This window comes from Hoplias malabaricus, chromosome 2, assembly GCF_029633855.1.
Source record: "Hoplias malabaricus isolate fHopMal1 chromosome 2, fHopMal1.hap1, whole genome shotgun sequence".
Classification (NCBI taxonomy): domain Eukaryota; kingdom Metazoa; phylum Chordata; class Actinopteri; order Characiformes; family Erythrinidae; genus Hoplias; species Hoplias malabaricus.
In genome coordinates this window covers 39,158,039-39,184,459 of record NC_089801.1, presented here as the reverse complement: position 1 = coordinate 39,184,459, position 26,421 = coordinate 39,158,039, and the positions used below count along the sequence as shown (strand labels likewise).

The following is a 26,421-nucleotide window of genomic DNA, read 5'->3' as shown; positions in this document are numbered from 1 at the left end:
GAGAATGTCTCGGTGAGGGGGTTTTTGGAGCGAAAGGTCTCGGGGAGAAAGTCTTGAGGAGGAATCTTTGAGGTGGAAGAAAGGTCTTGAGGAGAAAGTGCTGACTGGGAGAAGTGTGGAATTGCACCGTGTGAATAAGTGCCATATGAAAACAATGTTGGTTTATGAAGGAAAATATGAGTTTAATGTTTTAATTTGATCTGATTGATATGAAATCATCATTATTTCATAATAAACTTCGTTATGAACACCACAAAGATCAACTGAGCACAACCCCCCCTCTGTCTCATTATTATTTACAAGATTAGCATCATTATCAAAGATTGTCATTATCTCTATTAAATAACATTAATGCAAAATCGCTGTAGGGTCCCTGGGTCCTGGATGGGATCCTCTCCTTGGGTCACTGTCTGTGAGGAGTGTTGTGTGTTCTCCCTGTGTCTGTGTGGGTTCCCTCTAGATGCTCTGCTTTCCTCTCACAGTCAAAACACACATGTTGTAGGTGGAGTGAATGTGTGAAACTGTCCACAGGTGTTTGAGTGACTGGGTGAGTTTGTGTATAAAGTATGCAGAGCAACAGGTGGACTACAGTCTGTAATTGTAGAACTACAATGAGCAAGATAAAAGAGAAGAAATCAGTGACACTGTTTACTTCGTCGATTTATTTTTGAAGGTCCAGTTGTGGTGAATTGATTGTGAAATGCAGAGCCGAATGTTAGCTGCTTTTAGCAAAGACACACACACACACACCCACACACACACACACACACACACATTTTAGCTCCATGAACTGAACACAACCCTTCATTTTTTTAGGCTGGTTTTAAACACGGATGACATCACAGTGACAGTTCTGCTCTTGTGCTTCTACTTGTAATGTCTTGGTGATGATGATGATGTCACAGTGTCCTAATGATGTCACAAGATGATGATGATGATGATTATGTAACAGCAGTTTGGCGATGTCGTGCAGTCACGACTGTGTCACAGTGTGTTAAGCCAGTGTTAATAACCACATTAAATACACACAGCTGGACAGGCGGCTACAGCAACTCCACTTTAATGGTGTAGATTTTTTGTTGCTAAGCAAAGTCCCTAAACCTTACATCACATGGCAACACTTCCAAACACCTACACTTTAGACGGTGTGTACCAGATGGAGAGTCAACGTTGTTCCAATCAGCGCCAGTGTTAAAAGTATTAACTCGCAGTATTAGCTCGTCTGAGGAGAGTCCTCTCGTCACAGGCTAGGGTCTGCTAGAATTTTAAAAATATACTTTACAATGCAAATATATACATAAAATACATTAAAAAACCACTGCCAGAGGAAGTGAGTAACACTGATGATCTGGTTACAGTGCCACCTGTAGAGGGGGGTAGTGTCAGGCTGTGTATGAATGGTTCCAGGACAACAGTCGTTCTTCCTCTAACCACTTTGTGTCTGTACTGACCACTAAGAACACATCCCAAGACCACAGTTTTGGAAACTGATCAAGACATTATAATCATCACAGTGTGGCCCTCAGATCCTTACACTGATCATTTCATCAACTTCAAGAACTGACCATTCACTCACTGCCTGACATTCCCCCCCTCGAAAGGGAGCAGTGTCACCAGAGAGTAATCTCTCAGCAGCTGTGTGAAAATGTTGCCAGGTGAAACTGTTTATAAATCTATCCAAATCAAAACTAACATAGTCCTAATTTAAATAAAGCAGATGTGAGAGTTCTGTCTTCATCACTGTAGCCGCCTCCCGGCTGTTAGTGTTTAACGTTTATGATTACAGCAGAAAGGCATCAGTTTAATCTCAGTCTTAAAACAGAAAGAAAATGAAAACAGCACATAATACCCAACATGGCCACTATATTGGAAACACCTCTCTTACAGCGTCCCCTTGCTGTGTATCCACACTTTCGCCTTTTTTAGGTGTTCGTTCAACTTCTGAGAGCAATTGCACTTAGTTATCATTTATATATTAAAGACTTTAGTATTAAAATGGACACCATGCACAATGCCAAGTGTGGGATAGAGGGGTATAAACCAACCCTCTCTAGACATTCCCTATAAATACCCTTCATTTGTATGAAAACATTAGGTGTGAGGTGTCCTGAAACATTTGTTCATAGAGGGCACAAAGTAGGGGTTTTCAATAAAGTGTCCAGTCAGTGATTACAAGTCCTTGGAGCTGCAGCAGACATTTAGAGCAAATCAGAGCAACCAAGCAATGTCCAGAATTTATAAACTCCTCACAGTGAGAGGCTGAGGTGCGTTTGCAGTGATATTAACCCCTTAATGCTTAAACTAAGTGGACTTCCAGGTCTGAATTAGGAGCTTCCAAGTCTCCCGTCTGAGTTTCTGCCCAGTCTGTACCTGACGCTCAAGAAAATGAGGCTCTGTTGAAAACTTGAGCAAATTTTATAGAAATTGTTAAACCTGGTCTTTATCCACTGCATTTAATGGTCTGTTTTTAATTATATGATGTGTCCAAAAGTTTGCAGACAACTCTTGTAATGGGTGCAGTCAGCTACTTTAAGGGGCATCCAGTGTGGACACAGTGTTTATAATTTTTTGAAAAAAGAATGAGCTGAAATTCCAGCTGCTCATGAGCCTAATGGTGCTTTTACACTGCATGATACCTACTCTACTGGATTGTACTGGACTATACTGGACTCTATTCTCTGTTTGGTCTCTGGTTGGTTTCCCAATCCCACAGCCCCCCGAAATGTATTGGGTGTTGTCTCTAACAGAAACAGCAGTTTTGGAAAATGCAACAAAGGCGGTAATGTTAAGCTGTGTTAATATAGGACTAAACACAGCTCAGAATTTTTTCCTTCCTTGTTGCGGTGTCCAGCTCTCGCTGGATTTTTTATCAGTCACTGATCCATTACAAAAAACTGAGTAATTTTATGAGTTGAATAAAAACAAGCTATAGCTTAGAGATTTTACAGGTGGTGGGTTTGTGCTGGATATCTGCACTGCATGGCGTACAGTGAATACTCTCTCTGGCCAATCAGTGCTCTTCACCGTTTACACGTCGCGGTTTAGTCCCTACTCGGCTCGCATGGAACCACGAGAGAGCAGGGAATAAAAAAGAACCCAGTTCCAGGACCAAAATTTACCTGAGAAGCAGAAAAGCAGAGTAGAGTCCAGTGGAGCAGAGTAGGGACCATGCAGTAGAAAAGAGCCATAATGACACCCAGCACTGGGCTGCGGAGCTGTGAAACAGCATTCTCTACATTCAGTACATTACATTCAATAGCTGACATCATTAATGCTCTTGTGGCTAAATGCTATCAAATCCTCACAGCAATGTTCCTTTATCTAGAGTGAAGCCTCCCCAAGAGAACTGAGGATATTACTGCAGTAGGAGAGGAACACACTTCTGTTTAACTTCCTTCATTTCTGTAGAAACACTGGGCATCTATATAATTTTGGCCATATAGTGTATTTTCTAGAAAGTTCCTCTAAGTCCAGACTGAGTCTGTTCTGCACCTAGTTGGTGCCAGTTGTTTGTGGACAGGGCTGGTGCCGTCTCATAGTTTAGACTTTAGACTGTCGTATGTCCTTCCACTCTGTCTTGGTGTTCTGCAGAGCCTGGGTCTTCTTCTCGTCCACCTGGACATAGTCCACTCTCTGTTCGTCCAGCAGAGGCTTCTGGAAATAAACAAACAAGCAAAGGAATGAATACTTTGCTTGAATGAATGAAGTCTTTTCATATCTGTCTGAACCATACAGTACATGACATCAGAAAATATACAGTGCCATTTTTTCAATATATAAACAGTTTTCTCTGTATATTTTCTCTTCATTTCTCATCCCTATTCTCTACCCCTTACTTCCCTTCTCACATCTCCTCACTTCTTGTCTTGACTTCTTCTCATCGCTTCTCTAATCTGCTCTGTGCACCTCTTCTATACTGTTGTTTTGTGTTTTTTTCCATGGTATTCTGTATGTGTCACTATTTGTATATGTGTGTGTGTTTATGCTGAGTCATTTGCTGACTCAGTGCCGATGCTGAGAAGAAACTGCCTCGTCGTCGAGATTAAAACTAACACACAAGCGGAACTCGCAGCTCTTACGTAATGACGGAAACCATCTCTGACCATTCACTGATCACTGGACATTCATTATTCAACATCAGCGAGGACTGGACTTTCAGAGGGGTTCGCTGCGGGAGTGTTGATCATTCCGGGGTCCGCACTAGCCATCACAAAACTAGTACATCATCTGCCGCACTGAGGGGCTGAGCATTGGTCTAGATGTTGTCTACAGAACTACTTGCATGACCCCCCAGGAACCAGAGGGTCAAGACCAGCAGGTTAAGAACCCCATTGACCCTATAAGTGATTCCAGATCTAAGTTGGATTTCTGTATGGCAAAAATGATGCAATTTTTGATATTTTTTCCTAATGATCCAGAACGAGATCATCATCACAAACAGCACCAAACTGGCAACCTTTGTACCTTTAAGACAGGTGAGGGGGAGGCAGAGTTAAAGTCCAGAGACAGGTAATCCAGGTGTGAGCGTCTGAGCCAGGGAACGGAGTCGCAGCCAGGAAACTGCCAAACACACACACACACACACACACATATAGAATATATCAAATGTCTACACAACTCAATTAAATGCCAAGATTTTGTAACAAAAACTAATTAGAATAAGATGAACTGATGGTGTTGTTGTTACCGTAGGCGTGACGCCTCCTGCTTCATGTTCAGAGCCATTTAGGCCCCGCACCCATCGTCTATCCAGTGGAACACAGTGAGTGGAGGTGCTGCATTAAATAAATAAACACAATCAAATAAATTAACAAAACACACACACAGGGCAAAAACAATGAGGATAAAATGAACATAGAATAAGAGAAAAGAGAAAGAAAGAATCAGACTCAGAGAGAAAAAGTGAGAGGAGAGAGAAAGAGAGGAGGAGAGAGAAAATGTCAGACAGAGAGATTGTGTGTGAGAGAAATACAAATGAGAAAGAAAGAGATAGAGATGGTTGAAGAAACAGAAAACAGAAAGAAAGAGAGAAAACGAGAGAGCGAGATGAGAGGATGAAGGATGGTGTGACAGATGATTGTCATTTTCTTGTCGTCTTTTCTGCTCACCCTGGCTCCGTCAAGGCTCGGGTCAGCGGGTGGTGTGAGGGAAACTCTCGGATGGTGGACAGACCTCGGAGGTCAAGGGGCGGCGGCCTCTCTGTGGAGCCAATCAGAAACAACAGGGGTGTAAAACCAGCCAAAATGCCTTTGTGAGAAACTTGGTGGAGCTCCATCAACCCAGGGAACGCCGTTCCAGTTTCCCACAAACTAAAGACCACACAAAACCAAAGCATTCTGACCGTACCACGTCTCCTGGGCTTGGGTTTCAAACTGCGGTTGATTGGAGGAGGCTCCAGGTCAGGGGTGGGAGGAAGAGGGGATTCTGCTTTCCCATTGGTCAGGAGGGAGGCTGGGACCGTGGGGCTCATGGGGATGTAACCATTAGATGCAGCGTCTAAACAGTTCGCGGTCGGAGATGCCATGGGCACGTACGTGTCTTCGGATTGGTTCTCTGGCACAACGTTGGCCAATAATATGGGCTATAAATAGACAAAGAGAGAGGTGCAGTTAATAATTGTTCCTACCCTGATTCAAGTGACATCTATTGGCCAGAACAGAGATTTTGTAGCAAACCTATATTAAAAATGGCTGGGGTAAGGGGAGGGGGACATCCTCTCTATGGAGTGTAAACTGCTTCATTCAGGGACAAGAGAGCAGGTTAATTCGTATTTCATTAAAAACATTTACTGCCTAAATATTAGTAGCTAATTTCTGTTTGAAAATTGACTGACTGTACTTTAACATATTTTAATAAACACCAAAATTATTTCAACAGTTTTTGTTTGATATTCAGTCGTACGCTGAAGTTTCAAACATCTTCTGTGCTGCAGTTTCATCCCGGAATTGTTATATCTTTTTAATAAATGTATTTTTGGTGTAATAATGGTGTAGTACCTGTGTATTAGAGGTGTAGGGGTCAGCTGTGTGTGTTGATGTGGTTGGTGTGGTACAGTGGTAACACCATTGGCTCCCATGTGAGAGACCTAGGTTCGATTCCAGGTCTGGGCAACCAGTCTGTGCTACACCAATAAGAGTCCCTGGACAAGACCCCTAACACTGCTTTGGCCTACCTGTAATACCAGTAACCTTGTAAGTCGCTCTGGATAAGAGCGTCTGCCAAAAGGCCATAAATGTAAATATAAAATGTGTTTACTCCTATTTGTGTGTTTGTTTACTCCTGTTCAATATATGTATGTTTACTCGTGTCCACTGTGTGTGTGTGTGTGTGTGTGTGTGTGTCATGTGGTGTTGAGGCACATGAGTGTCAGTCATTGTGTCTTCAGCTGGAGAAGGGAAAGTGTGTGTTTGTTTACTCCTGTCCAGTTTAATCCTGTCTAATGTTTGTGTGTCTGTGTATTTACTCCTGTCCAGTGTGTGTGCGTTAACTCCTGTCCAGTGTGTGTGTTTACCAAGTTGAGGCTCAGTCTTTTGTTGCGAAGTCCTTTAGAGGTCAGCTCGAATTCTGTGGAAATGTCAAAAGACGAATAAACGTCACTGATTTTAATACACTAACACACACACATACACACATACAATGATGACTCGTGCTGCTTCCAGTAAAGCAACTGTTTCCACACACTTCTCTGTGTCTGAGGTCATGTGTGTGTGGTGAAGGGGTAAGCGTGAAGTTGCTCATCCTGTGTGTCTGTGTTTGTGTACATCTACATACTTTCCAGGACAAGTGAAATTTTGTGTGTGTGTGTGTGTTACCCCTTCTAAAGTGCTCCATGCCAGACACTGATGTCCTCCGAGGGAGGATGCTGTTCTGCCCTTGGTTGTGGATGGTGTCTTCATTGCTGTGATGATCTGAGAGGTGTGTGGGTTTCGGGGGGAGTGGGGGTGGAGTGTATGTGTCAAGTGAAGAACAGAAGGGGCGATCAAACCGAAACACGTTCCCAGAGGTGGAGAATACTGGCGGACAGGAGGGGGCGCTGCTGAAAGGTGAGGGGGACGGGTCTGTTACCACGGGAGAGATGAAGGCATCCTCAGACACGTTCTCTAATGAACTCTGCTCAAAGGAACGCTCCGAGTTTGACACACTGTCGCACCTGAAGGACAAAGACAGTCTTGTTAATGAATGAATGAATGAATGAATGTCCACCAGAGGGACAGAATTGGATATGCTGTCCCACCTGAGGGACACAGATAGTTTCGTCAATGAATGAATGAAACAGTTTGGTTAAGGTTATGATTGAGCGTTGGTGTTAGCTCATCCCAGATGGTTGCTAATTTGTAGCTATGGTGTCCCATGTGGTTTCTAAGGTATTGTACGGCTGTAGCTGTGGTGTCACAGGTGGTTGCTAAGGTGGTGCTTGGCAGTTGCTAAGTTGTTGCTAGACAGTTGCTCTGGTGCCCAAGTTGGTTGCTAATGTGCTGCTAGGCTGTTGCTATGGTGCCCCAGGTTGTTAAGTTGTTGCTATGCTGTTCCAGGTGGTTGCTAAGGTGTTGTATGGTTGTATCTGTGGTGTCCTAGGTGGTTGCTAAGGTGTTGCTAGACAGTTGCTATGGTGCCCAAGTTGGTTGCTAAGGTGTTGCTTGGCTGTAGCTGTGGTGTGTCAGGTGGTTGCTAAGATGTTGCTAGGCTGTTGCTATGGTGTACCAGGTGGTTGCTAAAGTGTTGCTTGGCAGTTGCTATGGTGTATTAAAGCGTCCCAGAATTAATTTCATATTCATGAGGTGCTGTGACGATGCAGCCCAGTGGGTGGGGCTTACCTGTTGATGCACCTCCTCCCCGTCTCACACTGGGACAGGAAGAGGTAATCCAACGGTGGAGTGCCGTCTGACTCAGTGGGTGTATCCCTGACTGCAGCGTCACCGTTGGTGACTTCATCCTGATTGGCCGTGAAGGGGAGGTGGGTAGAGAGAGCTGGAGAGGGCTGCTGAGAGGAGGGAGTGTGAGCCAAACTATCCACCGACTCTGAGAGAGAGAGAGAGAGAGAGAGAGAGAGAGAGAGAGAGAGAGAGAGAGAGAGAGATTAAAAGGAATAATAATGGATAATGAAAAGGAAGAAATGAAAAGGAAGAGAGCGAGATTAAAAAAGATAGAAAATGAATGCAAGCGTAAAATACAAGTCATTTACACAGAAAGAATAACACTGACAGAAATATGCAGTGGAAGAGATTATGAAGGGAATATGGAAAAATTGAATAAAGATAAGGGACAGAGAGAGAAAAAATACAGAACGATAAATAATAAGACATCAAAGGGACATAAAGAAGAAAAGAGAGAGAATGAAAATGGGTAGAGAACGAGAGAGACATTCAAATGAAATAAAATTATTGTATCAAAAATAAGTACGAGAGACTATGTGTTGTAGTGACAGAGAGCGCCCAGCAGGTGGCACAGTGCCCAGTAAAACGTGACTCAATGCAGTTCAACTCAAAAGTGACATTTCTTTCTTTCTTTAAAAACTGACCTTTCCCTTGTCCAGCTGAACACACAGCGGCTGACTGTCACGTGCCTCAACACCGCACAACACATGACACACACACACACTACTTTTAGAGAAATGAAAGTGTGTGTTTGTGTGTGTGTGACTACACAATCACAACACAACGGACACTGTCCTTAGTTTCCTTGATTGTTTTCATGAGCTGCACAGAGCCTAAGGTACTTATGCCCAATGCCAAGAGTTCCCCAGAAGGGATGTACAGCTGTGGAACAGAGGAAATGTGTTCTCTGGAGGGATGTAGTTCCTCTGGGATGAGTTGGAGTGGTGTGTGTGATCCAGAACTAATCACTTACACCAGTCTCTAAACCTCACTGATGATTATGAGGCTGTCTAGAGTGAAGCTGTCTCAAGGAGGGAGTGGAATGTCCACAAACTTTAGGCCACACAGTGAATATGGCAGTTTTTCAGTTGTTTGAGAGTTATCAGAGCAGGGCAACTTTCAACAACAGGGTATTTGCATTAGAGTGTGTGTGTGTGTGTGTGTGTGTGTGTGTGTGTGTGCGATTTGCATGCTGTAGCTGGTTCCTGTGTTTATGATTTTGTGTGTGTGTGTGTGTGTGTGTAATAGAGAGAGTCTTACCCCAATTCCAAACAGAAAGTAAAAACCAGCTGCTAATATTTCCCACGCATCTATTGATACACCCCGGACGTTTTACACAAACACACACACACACACACAAACACACACACACACACACAAACACACACACACACACACACACATTGGTTTGCTATAATCATGAGGAATTAATGCTCATAATTAATAATTAATGCTACACATAACCCTAACCTTAACCTCTGTAACGCAAAAATAAATAATTTCACTCTTAATTTATCACATTAAAGCACAATATTTTGAAAAATGATGTAAAAATAAATTATATTAAAGGACCAAATAATGGCCTCAAAATACCACACAATGAAAGATACTCCTACCCGAGCGAGGTCCTCACAAATATATAAAAACACACACAGACATGAGCAAAAGTTTGTGTACACCTGCTTGTCTTCATTCTTTTCAGGGCGTTAATCAGGAGTGTGTTCCTCTTTTCACTGCAGAACCACTCTTTGCTCCTCTGGGAGACTTTGGTCTAGACGTAGTGGAGCTGTGAGGATTTGATTGTGTTCAGCCTCATAATCATCAGTGAGCCTTAGGGGCTGGTGTTGGTGATTAGATCTGGATCACACACACCACTCCAACTCATCCCAGAGGAGCTCCATAACGCCAGGCAACACAGTTCCATTGTTCCACACACCAGAGGAACTCCATCTTTCCAGAGAGCATGGTTCCATTGGTCCACAAGCCAGAGGAACTCCATAACTCCAGAGAACACAGTTCCACTGTTCCACACACCAGAGGAACTCCATAACTCCAGAGAACACAGTTCCACTGTTCCACACACCAGAGGAACTCCATCACTCCAGAGAACACAGTTCCACTGTTCCACACACCAGAGGATCTCCATCACTCCAGAGAACACAGATAAACTTTAAATACATCTGGCCAACAGTTGACAAGTTGACATTGGGCATGGTGACCTTAGGCGCATGTACAGCTGCTCCTGAGAGTCTATTTCTATTGGTTAGTGCTTGTCTATAAAGAATATATATATTTCCACATAGCTGTCATGTTTTTTTTATTTGTTTTTGTGGAAGTGTGTGTGTATTGTGTTGGTGGGAATACACACTGTCCCTGTTCAGTTTTAAAGATGGTGCGTGGTTTATTATTCTGAGAAGTAGCCACCCCACCCTCGTGTGTGTGTGTGTGTATGTGTGTGTGAGAGTATGTGTGTTTTGTACACATTTACCAGCTTAAAATTTCTCATGGTTCCAAAGTTTGCCAAACACTGCCTTGCTTTTGTTGTGTTAAAGAAACACAAACTCTTACTCTCTCTCTCTCTCTCTCTCTCTCTCTGTTTGTGCATGTGTGTGCTGTGTAAAACTCTCTTAACTAAGTATCTGTCATCGCTCTGTTATCTTTTGGTATAATGTGTAAACTTGTGGTTTCTGTGTCTAATCTCTGAGATGTTGTGTGTGTGTGTGTGTGTGTGTGTGTGTGTGTGTGTGTGTGTGTGTGTGTGTGTGTGTGTGAACTTGTATTGTTGCATGCTTGCTCTAGCTTATGTGTCTACAATAAAATTTAAAAAGCAATTCTCTATTTCTCTATCTCTCTCTCTGTTTGTGTGTGTGTCTGTGTGTGTGTGTGTGTGTGTGTGTGTGTTGTCAGTGCTTGTCCCTCTCATGTCAATAAAACCTATTTGAATATGAATTTGAATGTGTGTGTGTGTGTGTGAGAGAGAGAGAGAGAGAGACAGAGACAGAGAGAGAGAGAGAGAGAGAGAGAGAGAGAGAGAGAGATGAAGGATGGACTTGAATATTAACACAGGAGCTTGACTGAACCAGAATGGACCAGCGCAGAACGGACCTAATGTCTCTCTTTCTCAGTGAAATGTTAGCTGCGGACGCCTCTGACTCTGATAAACCTGCTTCAACACTTTCTTCCGCCGAAGACGTCTGGTGGAGTATCTCTAGGTGTTCTTAAGGTACATAGATATAGTACAGATGTTATAGATGTACAGATGCTGAACATGTACAGGAGTTAATGCAGGTTCAATTACAAGATAGGAATGGGTTTGCACAGAGAGCTGATATTACCTTGAACAGGTAAATTTATGGTTAATATATTGTCCCAGTGTTACCTGTGGTGTTCTGATGCTGGTCTGAGGTGAAAGTCTAGTACAGATGTTATACAGTGTTGTACAGGTACAGGCATTGTACAGATGTTATATGTGTATAGAATATCATAAATATAGCTGTGTTTGTACAGATATTGTTAGCATACAGTTTAAAAATGTGTTCTGTACTGTGTTATGGTATAGTGCAGGTGTTTTAGGTTACTGAGCTACAGGTGTCCAGGTAGTCTCAACTGTGCTATTTTTATAGTACAGATGTTGTGCAGGTGTTGTCAGTGGTGGGTAGCCAAAATTGTACTCAAGCCAATTAATTACTTGAGTAAGAGTAAAAAGTAAAAAGTGAAAAACTACTCAAGTACTGAGTAACTGCTGAGTAATCTCTTTGTTTAATAATCAGGACTTAAAATAATACACCTGAATACACAAAAATATAAAACAGAAATGAACAAATTCAGAGCCGGAGAATATCTTTTAAACAAGTAAAACAATAATAAATTAAATCTCTACAAATGAAAATAAATTAAATTCAGCCACAATAACTTGTTTGTATAATTGTGTGTGTGTGGTTTTGTGTATTTACATGTTCACTAACAAAACAATGGGCTCAATAGGCAGAGATTATTTTGTCTCTGCAATTGTACTGTGCTTCTGTGCTCGTTTCCGCCTGTTTTTGCCGCTGGGATTTTGTGTGCAGTCATGTGACGGCTTGGCTCTGTTTGATTGGTGAAACAGAGTCAAATGTTGCTAGTGGCTACATTTGATTGGTGAGACGCAGTCATGTGACAGAGCCTCTGTTGGATGTCTCGAAAAAAACAAAACAAAACAAAGAGCTTGTGCATTGGACAGATTGGTAAATGTAAACGTAGTGCGTTACTATCCACCTATGGTTGTTGTACAGGTATAGTGCAGGTGTTGTGCAGGTGTTGTGTAGGTGTTGTGAAGGTATAGTGCAGGTGTTGTACAGGTACAGTTCAGGTGTTGTACAGGTGTTTTACAGGTATAGTGCAGTTGTGTTACTGGTGTATAGCTGTTGTACAGGTATAATGCAGGTATTTTACAGTTATTGTGCAGGTGTTGTACAGGTGTTTTACAGGTATATTGCAGGTGTTTCACTGGTGTTATGCAGGTGTTGTACTGGTGTAAAGGTTTCTACAGGTACAGTGCAGGTGTTGTACAGGTGTTTTACAGGTATATGGCAGGTGTTGTACCGGTGTTTTACATGTATAGAGCAGGTGTTGTACCAGTGTTGTGCAGGTGTTGTACAGGTGTTTTACAGGTATAGGGCAGGTTTTGTACCAGCGTTTTACAGGTATAGGACAGGTGTTGCACAGGTGTTTTACAGGTATAGTGCAGGTGTTGTATTTCTCACCTATGCTGTCGTTGAGAGCAGAGAAAGTACAGATTTGGCCGATGTTGCGGACCCAGCTGTTCATCTCCTCGGCCGTTTTGGCCAACAGGTAGAAGACACGGCTTGCCGTCTTCACTACAAACAGGTGCTGATTGGGCAGGTGCCGTTTGAAAGGACACATCTCCGTCTGCACGGTCACCTCACACTCCTGCAGGTCAATTGTCCTGATGGGCTTCCGTGAGCTTTTACTGCGGAAATATTCCAAAACATCAGGATCCCCACTCATCCGACCTCTCCGGAGGACAAACCACCGTTTCCGCCATGACTGAGAGAGAAAGAGAGAGAGAGAGAGAGAGAGAGAGAGAGAGAGAGAGAGAGAGAGAGAGAGAGAAAGAGAGAGAGAGATGATATTAGTACTCTGTATATTGTGATACTTAGATACTGTAAATGTTGTTGGCTAATGTCTATTAATAACACACTTTCAACAGAAACGCTTGCCCTCTTTTGCACACACGCACACCCACACCATTTCTCTCTGTCCTATGTCTGTCCGTATATTTCAGCCATTTTTTTTTACTTTTCAGCATATTTCATCAGTGAAACCACTGCGTAACCGTAGTAACAGCATGAGAGCGAGAGGGAGAGAGAGAAAGAGAGGGATACACAGGGAGAGAGAGAGAGTTAGTGTGTGAGAGAGAGTGTGTGAGAGAAAGAGGGATACACAGAGAGAGAGAGAGAAAGAGAGGGATACACAGAGAGAGAGAGAGAAAGTGAGAGAGAGTGAGAGAGTGTGTGTGAGAGACAGAGAGAGAGAGAGAGCCAAGAGAGAAAGAGAGACAGAGAGAAAGAGCGAGACAGACAGATTCTAAATTCTCTCTATCATTCTTTCCATTCTTTTCATGCCTCTTTCCTTTATTTCTCCTCCCTGTGTCTTTCCCTTTCTATATCACTCTATCCTTCCTATCTCTCTCTTTCTCTCTCTAACTCTCTTTTTCTCCTCCTCCTCCTCTTTGCTTCTACATAGTTGTGTTGGGTTTTCTCTCAGGGTCACTCTGCTCTGTACCTCATACAAACACACGCACACACACACACACACACACACACACAGAGAGAGAGAGAGAGAGAGAGAGAGAGAGAGAGGAAACAGACCGTGGGATGTAACCGCTGATGGTGAAGTGTCACTAACGGTCATATGTTCAGTTAGAAGCACTCAGTGTGTGTGTGTGTGTGTGTGTGTGTGTGTGTGTGTGTGTGTGGGTGTGTGGGTGTGTGTTTTCTACTATATCTGTGCCATATTCATATTAGATCCTCATTCCCTTCTTAAATTTTAAGTTCTTTAACTTTAAGTTTTACAGTTATGATAAGCTGTGTTCCTCTGACCACTTTGGGTCAGTACTGACCACAGCACACCGGGAGCACCTCAAAAACACAGAAATTTGGAGACCGACCAAAACAGAATATACATCACAGTGTGGCCCTCGGATCCTTACACTGAATAGTTCTCCCGCTCCAACATCAACATCAAGAACTGACTGTTCACTCACTGCCTGATACACCCCCCACCCTCCACAGGGGGCTCTGTGACCAGATCATCGATGTTACACATGCCACCTGCCAGTGGTTTTAATCATAGTATCAGACACACAAGGAGATACAAGGTCATCGCATGAGAATAAAACACCGCAGCAGTAAAGCTCACACAGGAACGCCATTCCCCCATTACATCCAAACAACTTATTACTAATAACTCATTAATACTGAGAGTCTTAATAAACAGTTTGCGAGTTCCAACATCAGCCAAAAATGATCTGGAGACAGGGGAGGTGAACTCCGAGGAGGTTGGGACCGAGTTCTGGGAGTCTTTGCAGTGACTCATAGTCTGAGTCTGTCCAATCACAGCACTGGACCTGCATTTATGTGAGAGTGCAAAGACGAGGTTACACACTGAAGAACAGACACAAGATGTGCGGAGAAATAAGAGCACTGAGTAAAAATGGAGAAAACGAGAAAGAAGAGGAAAAAGAACTGAGAGAAAATGGCTAAAAACCAGAGCTTCTGCTCCTCACTCCCCACTGCTGTGTGCTCGGGTCTGAGTGAACAGCGAGCGGCTCATTATCATTTAAAGGAACAGGCACTGAAAGCGGACAGGGCTGAACAGGGCTGTTTAGAGAACACTGCTGTGGAGCTTGTGGGGTTCTAACCAAAGCAGTTCTACTGTAGATCATATGTGATCATGATCTATTAAATCAATAAATAATTGTTATTTATTACTGAATAATTTGTGAAAAACACAGACTATTAAATATTAAGGTTAATTGCTGGAAGATAAACTGGGACTGTGGCGGTCTGTGAATAGTTTGGTGTGTTCTCCCTGTGTCCTCGTGGGTTTCCTCCATGAGCTCTGGTTTCCTTTCACAGTCTAAAAACACACTGGTAGGTGGCACCCCCTCCAGGGTGTGTTCCCGCCTTGCGCCCAGTGATTCCGAGCGGGCTCTGGACTCACCATGACCCTGAACTGGATAAAAGCGCTTACACGTAATAAATGAATGAACAAACTGGGAGAGGAAGGTGTTAAACAAATAAGGTAAGGGTTCAATAAGTATTAAAATACATATTAATATTGATTAATGGCTATTAAAAAAACGTTAACAATAATTAATTATTCAACAGTGTGGAGAGGAAGTGGTTAATGGGGCTTTTGATGTTTGTTGAAGAATCAAGGTCAGGGGTGTAGGTTTTATCAAGGCTAATGTGTGTGTGTGTATTCTGGGGAATGTGTTATGCTAACCACACTGAGGTTGTTCTGGTCACGCTACATTACCGAGGAAGATCTGCTACAGTCTCTTCTCCACTGTGTGTGTGTTAGTGCAAGAGAAAAAGAGAGAGAGCAGAACCACTCGTTCTGTTCCCAGCATTCTGCACAAACAGGAAATTACAGACCCACAGACCTGCGCACTTGTGTGTGTGTGTGTTAGAGAGAAAAAGTTTGTGTATGCACATGTCTTTCTTCATGTATCTATCTGTATCTAAGAACAGCACAGCGCTATGGGTCTGAAAGGATGTGGAGGGGAGAGAAGAACAGCTCAGTGCTGTGGGTCTGAAAGGACGTGGAGCGGAAAGAAAAACACCTGTGCTGTGGGTCTGAAAGGACATGGACGGGAGAGAAGAACACCTCGGCGCAGAGATAAAGATTTGAACCTTTACCATATTTTAACTGTACCGAAGGTTCCTCAGTCACGGGAAGTGTGAGTGTGACCCAGGAGTTCAGTTCAGGCCATTAACCGTTACACTCACACACACACACACATCTGCTCTTAAAGCACCAGTTCTTAAAAAAATCAAACAAACACAATGTCCCTTTTAGCCAATCGAATGAGCTGAGGGGCTTTACACTCGTATATGACCTTAGACTCATGAGCAGCTGCTCCAGATCATTCCAATTTATTTCTAAACACACTGTGAACTTCAGACACCTGAATTCACTCTTTTTACAGTATGTCTATAATTGTTTGGACACTGCAGCAATACAGCTGCATACAACAGAAAACATCCAGCAAACAGCATCCTGTGGTCAGTGTCCTGTGTCCACGGGTGTAGGACTAGAGGACGACCAGCACAAACTGTCCAGCAATAGATGAGCTACTGTCTCTGACTTTACATCTACAAGGTGGACCAACAAGGTAGGAGTGTCTAACAGAGTGGACAGTAAGTAGACAAAGGGCTTAAAAACTCCAGCAGCACTGCTGTGTCTGATCCACTCGTACCAGCACAACACACACTAACACACCGCCGCCACATCAGTGTCACTGCAGTGTCGGTCCTTCTTTGCTTTTACTGGACTGTTTTGGCAAATTATATTCAAGGTATACACACACACACACACACACACACACATACACATATGCCCTAATACACAGACACACACATACACACACACACACACACACACACACACAAATACGCACTAATACGTAGATATACTAATACACACACGTTTCTTTTGCTTTTTTTGTTCTCAAATTCAGGGAAATGAATTCTAGTACTTCCTTATTTATAGAAAACAGATACTCTCTCTCGCATACACATGCACGCACAGGAAACTCTCCGCCATTTGCTGAACTGAACATCTGTAATGTTACTATTTACAGTGATAACAACATCAAATTTGACTGACCTGAAACACCACACAGCGTCCAGCACTAACTCACACTGCCAATCAGCACGCCAGATTCTGAAAAAAGTGTTCGGATTGGTAAACGGACACTAATTACCTACATGATGATATTTGTACACAAAGTAGAGCTGGAGTCCAGATTAGGACTGGCCCAACTAGAGCTAAAACCAAGGTCCAGATTAGGACCGAAGCAACTAAAGCTAGAACCAAAGTCCAGATTAGGACCGACCCAACTAGAGCTAGAACCAAGGTCCAGATTAGGACCGACCCAACTAAAGCTAGAACCAAGGTCCAGATTAGGACCGACCCAACTAAAGCTAGAACCAAGGTCCAGATTAGGACCGACCCAACTAAAGCTAGAACCAAGGTCCAGATTAGGACCGACCCAACTAGAGCTAGAACCAAGGTCCTTAAGAAACAGTGATGACACTTGATTAGAAAACTGGGCTGTACTGCTGTAGTCAGTGTGTTTTTCTACACCTCGATTCCAGCTGTGTGTCTAGTTGTGTGTCCAGCTATGTGTCCCGGCCTCTGATTTATCTCTGGTCTTAAATCTTGGCTGTGATGGACTCCCAGTTGGATAAAAATAATCAGCAGGAATAAGATGTTACACACAGTTACAGTAAACACTTGGACACAGAAGCGGTCAGCGAGACACACCAGATATTTTAAGATTTCTGGAGTGGGAAACTCCAAAGATGATGTCATCTTCTACAAACACAGACCTTAATCCATGTCTGGAATTAATGCTTACAGTGCACAGACACACACACACACACACACACACACACACACACACAGAGAGACACAAGCGTGTTTGTTTTCATGAGTTAATAACACTGAACCTGATGATCTGTGGTCACCTACGGCACCTCTTGACAAGTGTGAGTGGTCCGCCCAAGTTCTGTTAATCCATGTGGCGAGTGGGCCATGAAAATGGGGGATGTGGGCTGGACTAGAGCTAGAATCCATAGTCATATTATATTGCTGCCTCTGTGCATATCTTTAACTTATCCTATGTGTAGTTTTAAATCTCTATTTGCAGCTTATTTTCAGATTTTATTAGATTTTGTTTCGTTTCCTTCGCATATTACCTCAGTTTATATCTTTTTCATATGTTAATGCTTATATTGAGATCTCAATTTTGAAACCAATTTTTTTTTACTATTAGATGCACCGTTTATGACTCTGTATGTGACAGATAAGCTTTAATTTAATTTGATTTAATTTAATTTGAATATGTTAATATCTGGGTATTTGCCTATACCCTCGACCCTAACATAAACATAAACCTACATCTAAACTTAATCCTACATGCTACAGAAAACCAGATACAACACATAATTAATCTATGATTTCACTGTACAAAGAAACATTTAAGCACAACAATAGCTAGTACTCATGGTCCTAAACAGAACATTTGTCTTTAATCAAGAACTTTTTAACCATGTTTTTCAGGGTGTAGATTTCAGAAAAGGCTCTGACTGAGATCAGGAGTGTCCTACTGGGGATCTGCTCTGCTTTTACCTGGTTTTACTACAAACGCAGGACCCAGTGTTCCTCAACATCTACAAAAACAAACACACATACACACAGGCCTCTCACAGCCAGCTCATTTTTGCCTGTATGGTCCTTTGTTACAATAACTCACTTCAGCCTGTTGGGTCACTCCCCAACGGCCTGGCAGTCAGAGTACTTCCCATGTTTTGCAACACGCCCAAATTTCAGAGAAACACACACACACACACACACACACACACACACACACACACACACACACACATTGGGGTCAACACTTTCAACATACATCTTATGATGGGTGGCCCACCCCTACCTTCCTTTTCTCACAACACAACACCCTCACCCAAATATGCAGGGAGAGAGAGAGAGAGAGAGAGAGAGAGAGAGAGAAAGAGAGAGAGAGAGAGAGAGAGAGAGAGAATGAGAGGAAGAAATTGAGACAGACAGCGATCTTGAGATCTTTAACTTTTCTGAGAATCTGTTATTCAGCAGTTAAGGATGAACTATAAATCTCCTGTGAAGTTAGTTAGACCCTGTAGGACTTAGCCTAGCCTACTTTAGCCTAGCTTAGCATAGTCAGTGTGTCTAAGAGCTATTTCTCCAGAGACCTGGAGCTGTTCTGAATTTGTGCCCTGAGCGAGTTCAACCAGCTGGGCTCAACAACCACGTACGTGTGGGGCACAGTGGAGGTGGGACACAGAGGACGTCCTGCCCCCAGCGTGTGTGACAGCTTAGTTGTGTTAGCGTTTAGATTAGTGTCGAACTATGGTTTGCATAAAGCAAAGCAACAGACTTACAACTATTTAAAAGGCAGTAAATTAGTTTTTACAGCCAGGGGGTGCTGGCCCCAAGTATCTCATTTTACTGACTTTACTGACTGTAATAAACATTAGTTTAAAACAAAAACAATGCCACACACACAGGTTCAGAAATATAGTCAAACATACAGCTGCACTCTAGGCTATCAGAACTGGCCCTGTTTCTCTATCCCTTCTTTCTCTCTCTCTCTCTCTCACTCTGTCTCTCCTTCTTCTTTTCACCTTTCCCTGTCCTCTCTGTCCTCTTCTCTCTCTCTCTCTCTTTAATTCAATTTCATTTTTTTCTTTACCCTTTCTCCCACTCTCTCTGTCAATATCCTTTCTCTTTCTCTTTCCTGTCTCTCGCTCATTCTCTCCAAGTCTGTCTCTCTTTTTCTCTGTTTCTCTCTCCCTCTCATCTCTGTCTGTCAGCTCTCTCTCTTTCTCTCTCTCACCCATGATTTCAAAACACTGTCTGTGTTTTGTCAAAACAATTAGTTGTAATCTCGCTTTCACAATGCCATGTCCCAATACTTTCGGTGAGCAAAACAACACACGCACACGCACACTCACACACACACACACACACATTCAGACATTTCACAAAACCACACACAAAACAGAGTGTCACCTGGCCGAGAAAGGAAGGATGACATGCTTTACACGCAATAATATCAACAACACTTACAATTACAATTGTTGACGTATGTAAAATCTGACCACAGCCCAGGGACCTACAGGTTTCATCAACACCAACTCAGACCCTCAACTCGTACACATTAACAGTGAGACCAGGGTTAATAAACACATCAGTCCATCTGTTGCTCAGCATACATTCTTTGTCTCCTTTCTGCCTGTTCTTCAATGGTCAGGACCCTTACAGAGCAGGTATAATTTGGGTGGTGGATCATTCTCAGTGCTGTAATGACACTGACGTAGTGGTGGTGTGTTACTGTGTGTTATGCTGGTACAAGTGGATCAGACACAGCAGTGCAGCTGAAATTTTATCAGCCCTGTGTCACTGCTGGACTGAAAATAGTCCACCAATGAAAAACTTCAGACATCAGTCTCCTGTGGGCTGTGTCTTGTGTCCTCTGATGAAGGACTAGAGGACAACCAACACAGACTGTGCAGTGACAGATGAGCTGCTGTCTCTGACTTTACTTCAACAAGGTGGATCAATGAGGTAGGAGTGAGTAACAGAGTGGACAGTGAGTGGACACAGGGTTTAAAAACTCCAGCAGCACTGCCGTGTCTGATCCACAGTCTGTACTTGTAAAACTGCAGAGAACAGTGGTAAGTAGAATATGATTCGCTGTAGGGGAACAACTGTAACATACAGGGAAACAGAAACACAACAAACACACCACAGAAAACAGGAACAATCTCTCTCTCACATACATAAACACACACACACACACACACACACACACACACACCAGCATGCAACTAGAGCCAGAGACAAAGCCCTACAAACACTCTCACACTCTCAAAGGTATTGGATGGAGCTGCATCACTCCACTGCTCTACAGCCCAGTTCCGGGGGGGAATTACACCCCATACCCCTTAATGTAAGGTGAAGTGTATGGTGTAATGGTGAAGTTAAGCTCATGTGCAGCTGCTCTAGAGTGTCCCACATGCTTTGCTGTGGCAGTAGTACACTCTGGTTGGAGTGGAATCCATCTGGAGCAAGTGCTGAGCAACAGCAGAAAAAATCATGACACACTGCTCTTCAGGAGAAGGGACCTGTTCCTCCACTTCACTCTTAAAAATAAAGGTGCTGTAGAATGTTGTAGAATAACCATTTTTGGTTCCACAAAGGAATATGCTTTTTTTTAAGAGATACATGAATGTGAGAAGCCCTTTAAAGGTTTCAATATCCATCACTGAATCTTAAGGTACTTTACTCATTTAAACATATTCGCAAAAATGGTTCTTCTACGACACTGATCGAAGAACTTTTTGTAGCACTTACAGAGCATCGCCAGTGGATTGATACCATCTTATAACCCAGCCTTTCTCAACCGATGTGCTGTGGCATTTTGCAATGTCATCTGGGTTTGTCAAAGATGCCCTGTAGTATATTCTGACATTTCACTGGCAAAAACTTTATCATAAAAATGCAACTGCATCATCTTTGGGATAAAAGTCAGAAGTGTTTAAGTTTAAACTCAAAATATGTTAGAAGAAGAATGTCAGAATTTTCTCACCATCTCTCAGCATCTAAAAATAAATATGTTGGTGGAGCGGGGCGATGGGTTCATGTTGTGAGTGAAAATTATTCAGTAAAACATCCACCAGATCTGTTGTTCCAATCATATATTCAAGGAATATTGAGGTGACATTGAGGTGACTTGAAATGTTGCATATATTTAAGGGCTGCTGTGATTGAAAAAAAATGTTAATATAACCCCAGCCCCTAATGTAGAATCCTGTCCTGCGGCTTGGTGGCACTCTGCTGTAACCCTGGAGCAGTTCTGCTGGCAGATGTTGTGGTGCTGGCTCTGCTGGAGGCAGTGAAACACCTACCCCTCAAAACTACAACCACCGACAGCGCATAGGAGAACATGGCTCCATAACAAAACATCACAAGACCAGGAAGACGTTAGCTTTTTGAGTGCACACACACACACACACCAACACACACACACACACGCATTCTCAACACCAACAGCCAGCACCTCATGCCATTTCAGTGTAAACATTGTCATATATCACATTACAGCTGCTTTTACTCACAGCGAGGTTATTACATGTTTATTACATGATTTTTTGCATGATTATAAACTATTACAAGGTTAGTCAAAACTTATTAGAGAATTAATTGGCAATAGTTACAGGATTACCATATGATTACTGGACAATTATTACAAGATTATAACATGATTATTGGAAGATTGTTATCAGATATATGGGAGATTATTACAAGACTTTTATAGTGATATTACATTATTAATATATAATTACTGAAATTTTAGAGGAAGGTAATAATTACTACATAATTATAATGTATTATTGAGAGATTATCACAGGATTGTTAGATAATTAGTGGTAGATCATTACACACATATTACATGATTAATGAGGAATTATTATATTGTGAAAACAGGATTATTAGAAGTTAGAATATGTCATTGGAAGAGGTGAGATTAGTAATTATGGATTATTATAAAATGACGTGTTAAGTGTTATATGTTAAATGTTATATAATAGATTAAAACATGAAAATATTTAGCCAAACTATCCCTTTAGAAGTAATATTTCTGACTGAATATAAGAGATATGTAATGTTAATCCTAGTGACAGTAACACAGGATTATTACACCGTTATTACAACATTGAGACTCCATTCAGCAACTCAAACATTCTTCATCTGTTCTGTTCAGAGAAAAAGGCTGAAGCCTTGTTTTTAGTTTGGAAACTGTGTGCCCTGACACAGTTTATGCACCGTGTAAATGCTTTAACCCTGTGAGCTGTGGCTGGAGTCTTGGTCTTTTATCAACGAGGCTGTACTTGGGGATGTTTAATCGGGGCCTTTGGAGTAAACAACATCGCGTGAAGCGTCTGTAATTCACTGACCACAAACACCAGCCCTTAGTGGACACTGGGGCTGAAGCTTGACCATTAGCAGCAACACTCTGCAGACGAGGTCAGCATACACACACTGTCTGAATGTGTGAACTGTGTGAGGTCTGGAGGAAAACCTACTTTAACTATTAAGCCTTTCTCCTGCAGCAGTCTGGGTGTTTTCCAGAGCACAGCGAGGAAAACAACACACCACCCAATACACACAGCAATAATAATAATAATAATAATAATAATAATAATAATAATAATAATAATAATAATAATAATTGTGAGGCAGTCAAAAGCCAGTTGATATTCATTTACATTCAGCTCAGAGCTACAGGCCTGTAATATCCAAATATTAACACTGAACCACACACATACACACACACACATAAACACACTCTATCAAACCCAGAGCCATGAGGGAGAGAAAATGTTGTTCGAACAGCGAACTGCAGCACCTGACTCTCTCTCTCTCTCTCTTTCTTCTGTCTTTCTCTATTTCTCTCTCTCACTCTCTTCCTCTTTCTCCCGTCTGTTTGTCTCTCTCATTCTCGTCTCTGTCTCCATTCCTACTCTCTTTCTTTCTTTTCCCACTCATTCTATACTCTGTCTTTCCCTTTCTCCTGTTTCTCTTTCTCCCTTAGCTCTCTCTCTATCTCTATCTCTCTGTCTCTCTCTCTTTCTCAATATATTTTTTATATTTTAAAGAAATACCGCACTAAGCTGCTGGTAATAATTCAGAGTCTCTTTTTTTTACTCACGTATCTCTTGAGCTTCTTCTCTGGTGGAGATTTGACGAGCCATCCGGTACACACCACGTCCCCGGCGCTCATGACTGCGTACTGAACACACACTCACGCACGCACTCACACACACACGAAAAAACCCTGTATCAACCCTCCAGCGCAGAGTGAGAGAGAGAGGAGGAACTAAACAGCATCGATCAGAGAGAGAGAGAGAGAGAGAGAGAGAGTGAGAGAGAGGAGGGGAAAGGGAGGAAGGAGGTAGAGAGAGAGATAGAGTTCTACAGAAGAGCAGGGAGGAATGGGAGAGAGAGTGGGGGAGAGAGAGAGAGAGAGAGAGAGAGAAAGGACATGTATTTGCATGCAGTGTGAGTGAGCATGTATGTTTCTGTGTGAGTGTGTGTGTGTATGTGGGGTGTGTGTATATATATATATATATATATATATATATATATATATATTTGGAGAAACATGTCCCTCCTTTTGGTGTCTAGTGACAAAGCAGCACATGACCCTTGACAGACAGAGAGACAGACAGACTGAGAGACAGACAAACAGAAAGAGAGAGACGCTGGCTCTGGAAAATTCTATGAAGGGACATTCACTGCTTCACTCAGCCATTTGTTCCTCACAGGAAGAGAGTTTATTCGCCCACAGCCTTCATCGTCACTTTCCTCTCAGTGTCACACACTATTTTTAAAACAGTCACTACACACTTCCCTCTAGCGACTAGCATTGAGCTGCTAGTGAGAAATGAGGCCTCAAAAAGACTGGTCTCCTTGTATCTTTCCTGCTGTAACTCTGGAATCAGATCCACTCGCCCGTTTGAGCCACTGAGCTGTGAGCGAGCAGGGAGTGATCAAAAGGGGGAGCTCTACTGCTGCAGTGAGCACAGTTCCCTTCTATTATAAAGACATCACAATTAAACAGGTGTGCATGTTTACTGTGGCTCTATTTAATTGTGTTGTCTTCATTAACTGCAGTTTGAAAAACCTTTACAATTTGACTATGTTTTATGGGGATTTGCTTCTCTCTGGCGGCCACAGGGATTAATTACAATAAGATATTAATTCATTCGTTCATTGTCTCAATGGACGTCGTTGGGGTCTGTAGCTTGCACCACACACACAAATGTTCTTTAGCACACCCCCAAATTATTTCATTTTCAACAACGGTTCTCTCTGTATCCATATTAACAATGTAATTACACTTGGCCGCACTAGGACCTGGGGGAGCTGCTGCTGTTCCTGCATGTCCATTTGATGTACTGCATGTCCGGTCAGTATTGCTTTCTTGACAAAATACGCACACGTATTGTGTCCAACCATCCTGCAGAATCAAGCCCTATTTGGACACTAAAAGATGCGTTCCGTTTTGAACCGATACAGGACGCGTTTTGTTCCGTATTTTTGAGGTTACACTGTCACGCCGATGGTTTGAGTCAGAAACATGCAGCTCTCTCTCAGCCGAAGCGAGGGGCGGATTCTCCACGGCTCCTAAACAAAGAACGCGTTTTCATTGGTCGTCACGTTTATTTAGCCAATCAGCAGGCAAAGTTATCTGTCCATCATTCAGTGCTGCAGCCAATGGAGTCACAGTCCCTCCTACAGGGGATTGTTTTACGGCGGCGATGAGAGAGTTATTAATAACCTATTTGCAAAATACATGGGACAGGCTTTGCTGACAAGCACTAACAGTCCTGATGGCAGTTGGCTTAATAAATGTCTCACAATTTTTTTTTATCTGACTGACTACAGTCGAAAGGATTTACAAGTGTATACTGGTCCCCCAGCCTCTGCATTCAGTATTTTGATTTCAGAAAGTTGGCACCCCTATGCACAAAGTGTATGCGGGGAGAAGTAGTGAGTTTCCTGACAATGAGTGTCATTTCAAAGCAAAAATAAAGAAAAAACATTAACTGAATGTTTGTTAGAATCTTTAATTAACCAAACAGAAAAGTCACTGATGCACTAGTTGAAATAGCATAATGCTAGCATAATCATTAATCTGTAGTGATGGCCTTGATTGTCTTTAACCGCTTATCCAGTTCAGGGTCGCGGTGGGTCCAGAGCCTACCCGGAATAACTGGGCCAAGGTGGGAACACACCCTAGAGCGGGCGTCTGGCCTTCACAGTGTGATACACACTCACACACCTATGGACACTTTTGAGTAGCCAATCCACGTTCCACCATGTGGTTTTGGACTGTGGGAAGAAACCGGAGCACCTGGAGGAAACAAACACAACAGTAAAATATCTATTATTATCATTATTATTAGCTATTATTAGAAGTTGAACTAGTAGCAGTAGTATTAATAGTAATAGTGGAAGTATAATTTTGTGTCAGATTAGCAATTGTAGAAATAATAGCTATAGGAGTAGTGCTAGTAGTACTGCTATGGGTATTATGAGTATTTTTATTGTGTTATTGTTAGTGTTAGTAATAGTAGGAGTAATGTTAGAAGTATCACTATTACTATAAGTAGTAATAATTTTAGCAATACTACTACTTCTAGGAGTAGTAATTCTATTAGTAGCAGCAGTAGTAGTATGAGCAATTCTTACTATTAATAGTAATATTAGCAGAAATTTTAATATTAGTAGTAATAGTTTTAGCGGTAGTAGGAATTCTATTAGTAGCAGTAATAGTAGTAATGTAATATTAAATGTAGTTGTAGTACCATTTTGTAATTTTTACATCTAAAATATAAACATAATCAGAGTTATGGACTTGAATTTTAAATTTCTGGAAAATACGAAAATATGTCGCCCTCTCGTGGCCTAAGCGGTTTAAAGCAGGAAATAACTGCCTTGAACAGGAAAGTTCTTATTCCTGTACTTTTTTCTCTCCTTCTTTCTTTCCTTTTTTCCTTCCTGTGGTCTACTCTGAGTGGTTCTATCTTCTCCTACTTTGTACGTTCACTCTTTTTCTTTCTTGTCTTTTTCTTTCTCTGCCCCTTTCTTAGTGTAAACTTTTAATGCTGCTCCTTCCTTGCTTGTAAAAACTGTATTTCATCCG

General features: G+C 42.3%; 1 protein-coding gene across 1 annotated transcript; it reads right to left on the bottom strand.

Moving 5' to 3' along the window:
* Nucleotides 1-22: 22 nt before the first annotated feature.
* On the bottom strand, nt 23-23,552 carry gab3 (GRB2 associated binding protein 3). The gene is made up of 10 exons (XM_066661457.1): nt 23,422-23,552; nt 12,617-12,920; nt 7,815-8,019; nt 6,813-7,150; nt 6,512-6,564; nt 5,347-5,581; nt 5,109-5,199; nt 4,688-4,775; nt 4,465-4,560; nt 23-3,654 (listed from the first exon to the last, which is right to left on the bottom strand). The coding sequence occupies exons 1-10, from the start codon at nt 23,491-23,493 to the stop codon at nt 3,541-3,543; spliced, it is 1,596 nt and encodes a 531-aa protein (XP_066517554.1). The 5' UTR covers nt 23,494-23,552; the 3' UTR covers nt 23-3,540.
* Between the last annotated feature and the right edge of the window lie 2,869 nt (nt 23,553-26,421).

Excerpts from the sequence above, each read along its gene's own strand:
- gab3 (XM_066661457.1), bottom strand. The coding sequence starts at position 23,493 with ATGAGCGCCGGGGACGTGGTGTGTACCGGATGGCTCGTCAAATCTCCA. Across the intron at positions 5,582-6,511 it reads AAAGACTGAGCCTCAACTTG|CCCATATTATTGGCCAACGT; the intron begins GTAAACACACAC and ends GTCTATTTATAG. Across the intron at positions 4,561-4,687 it reads CAGGAGGCGTCACGCCTACG|TTTCCTGGCTGCGACTCCGT; the intron begins GTAACAACAACA and ends TGTGTTTGGCAG.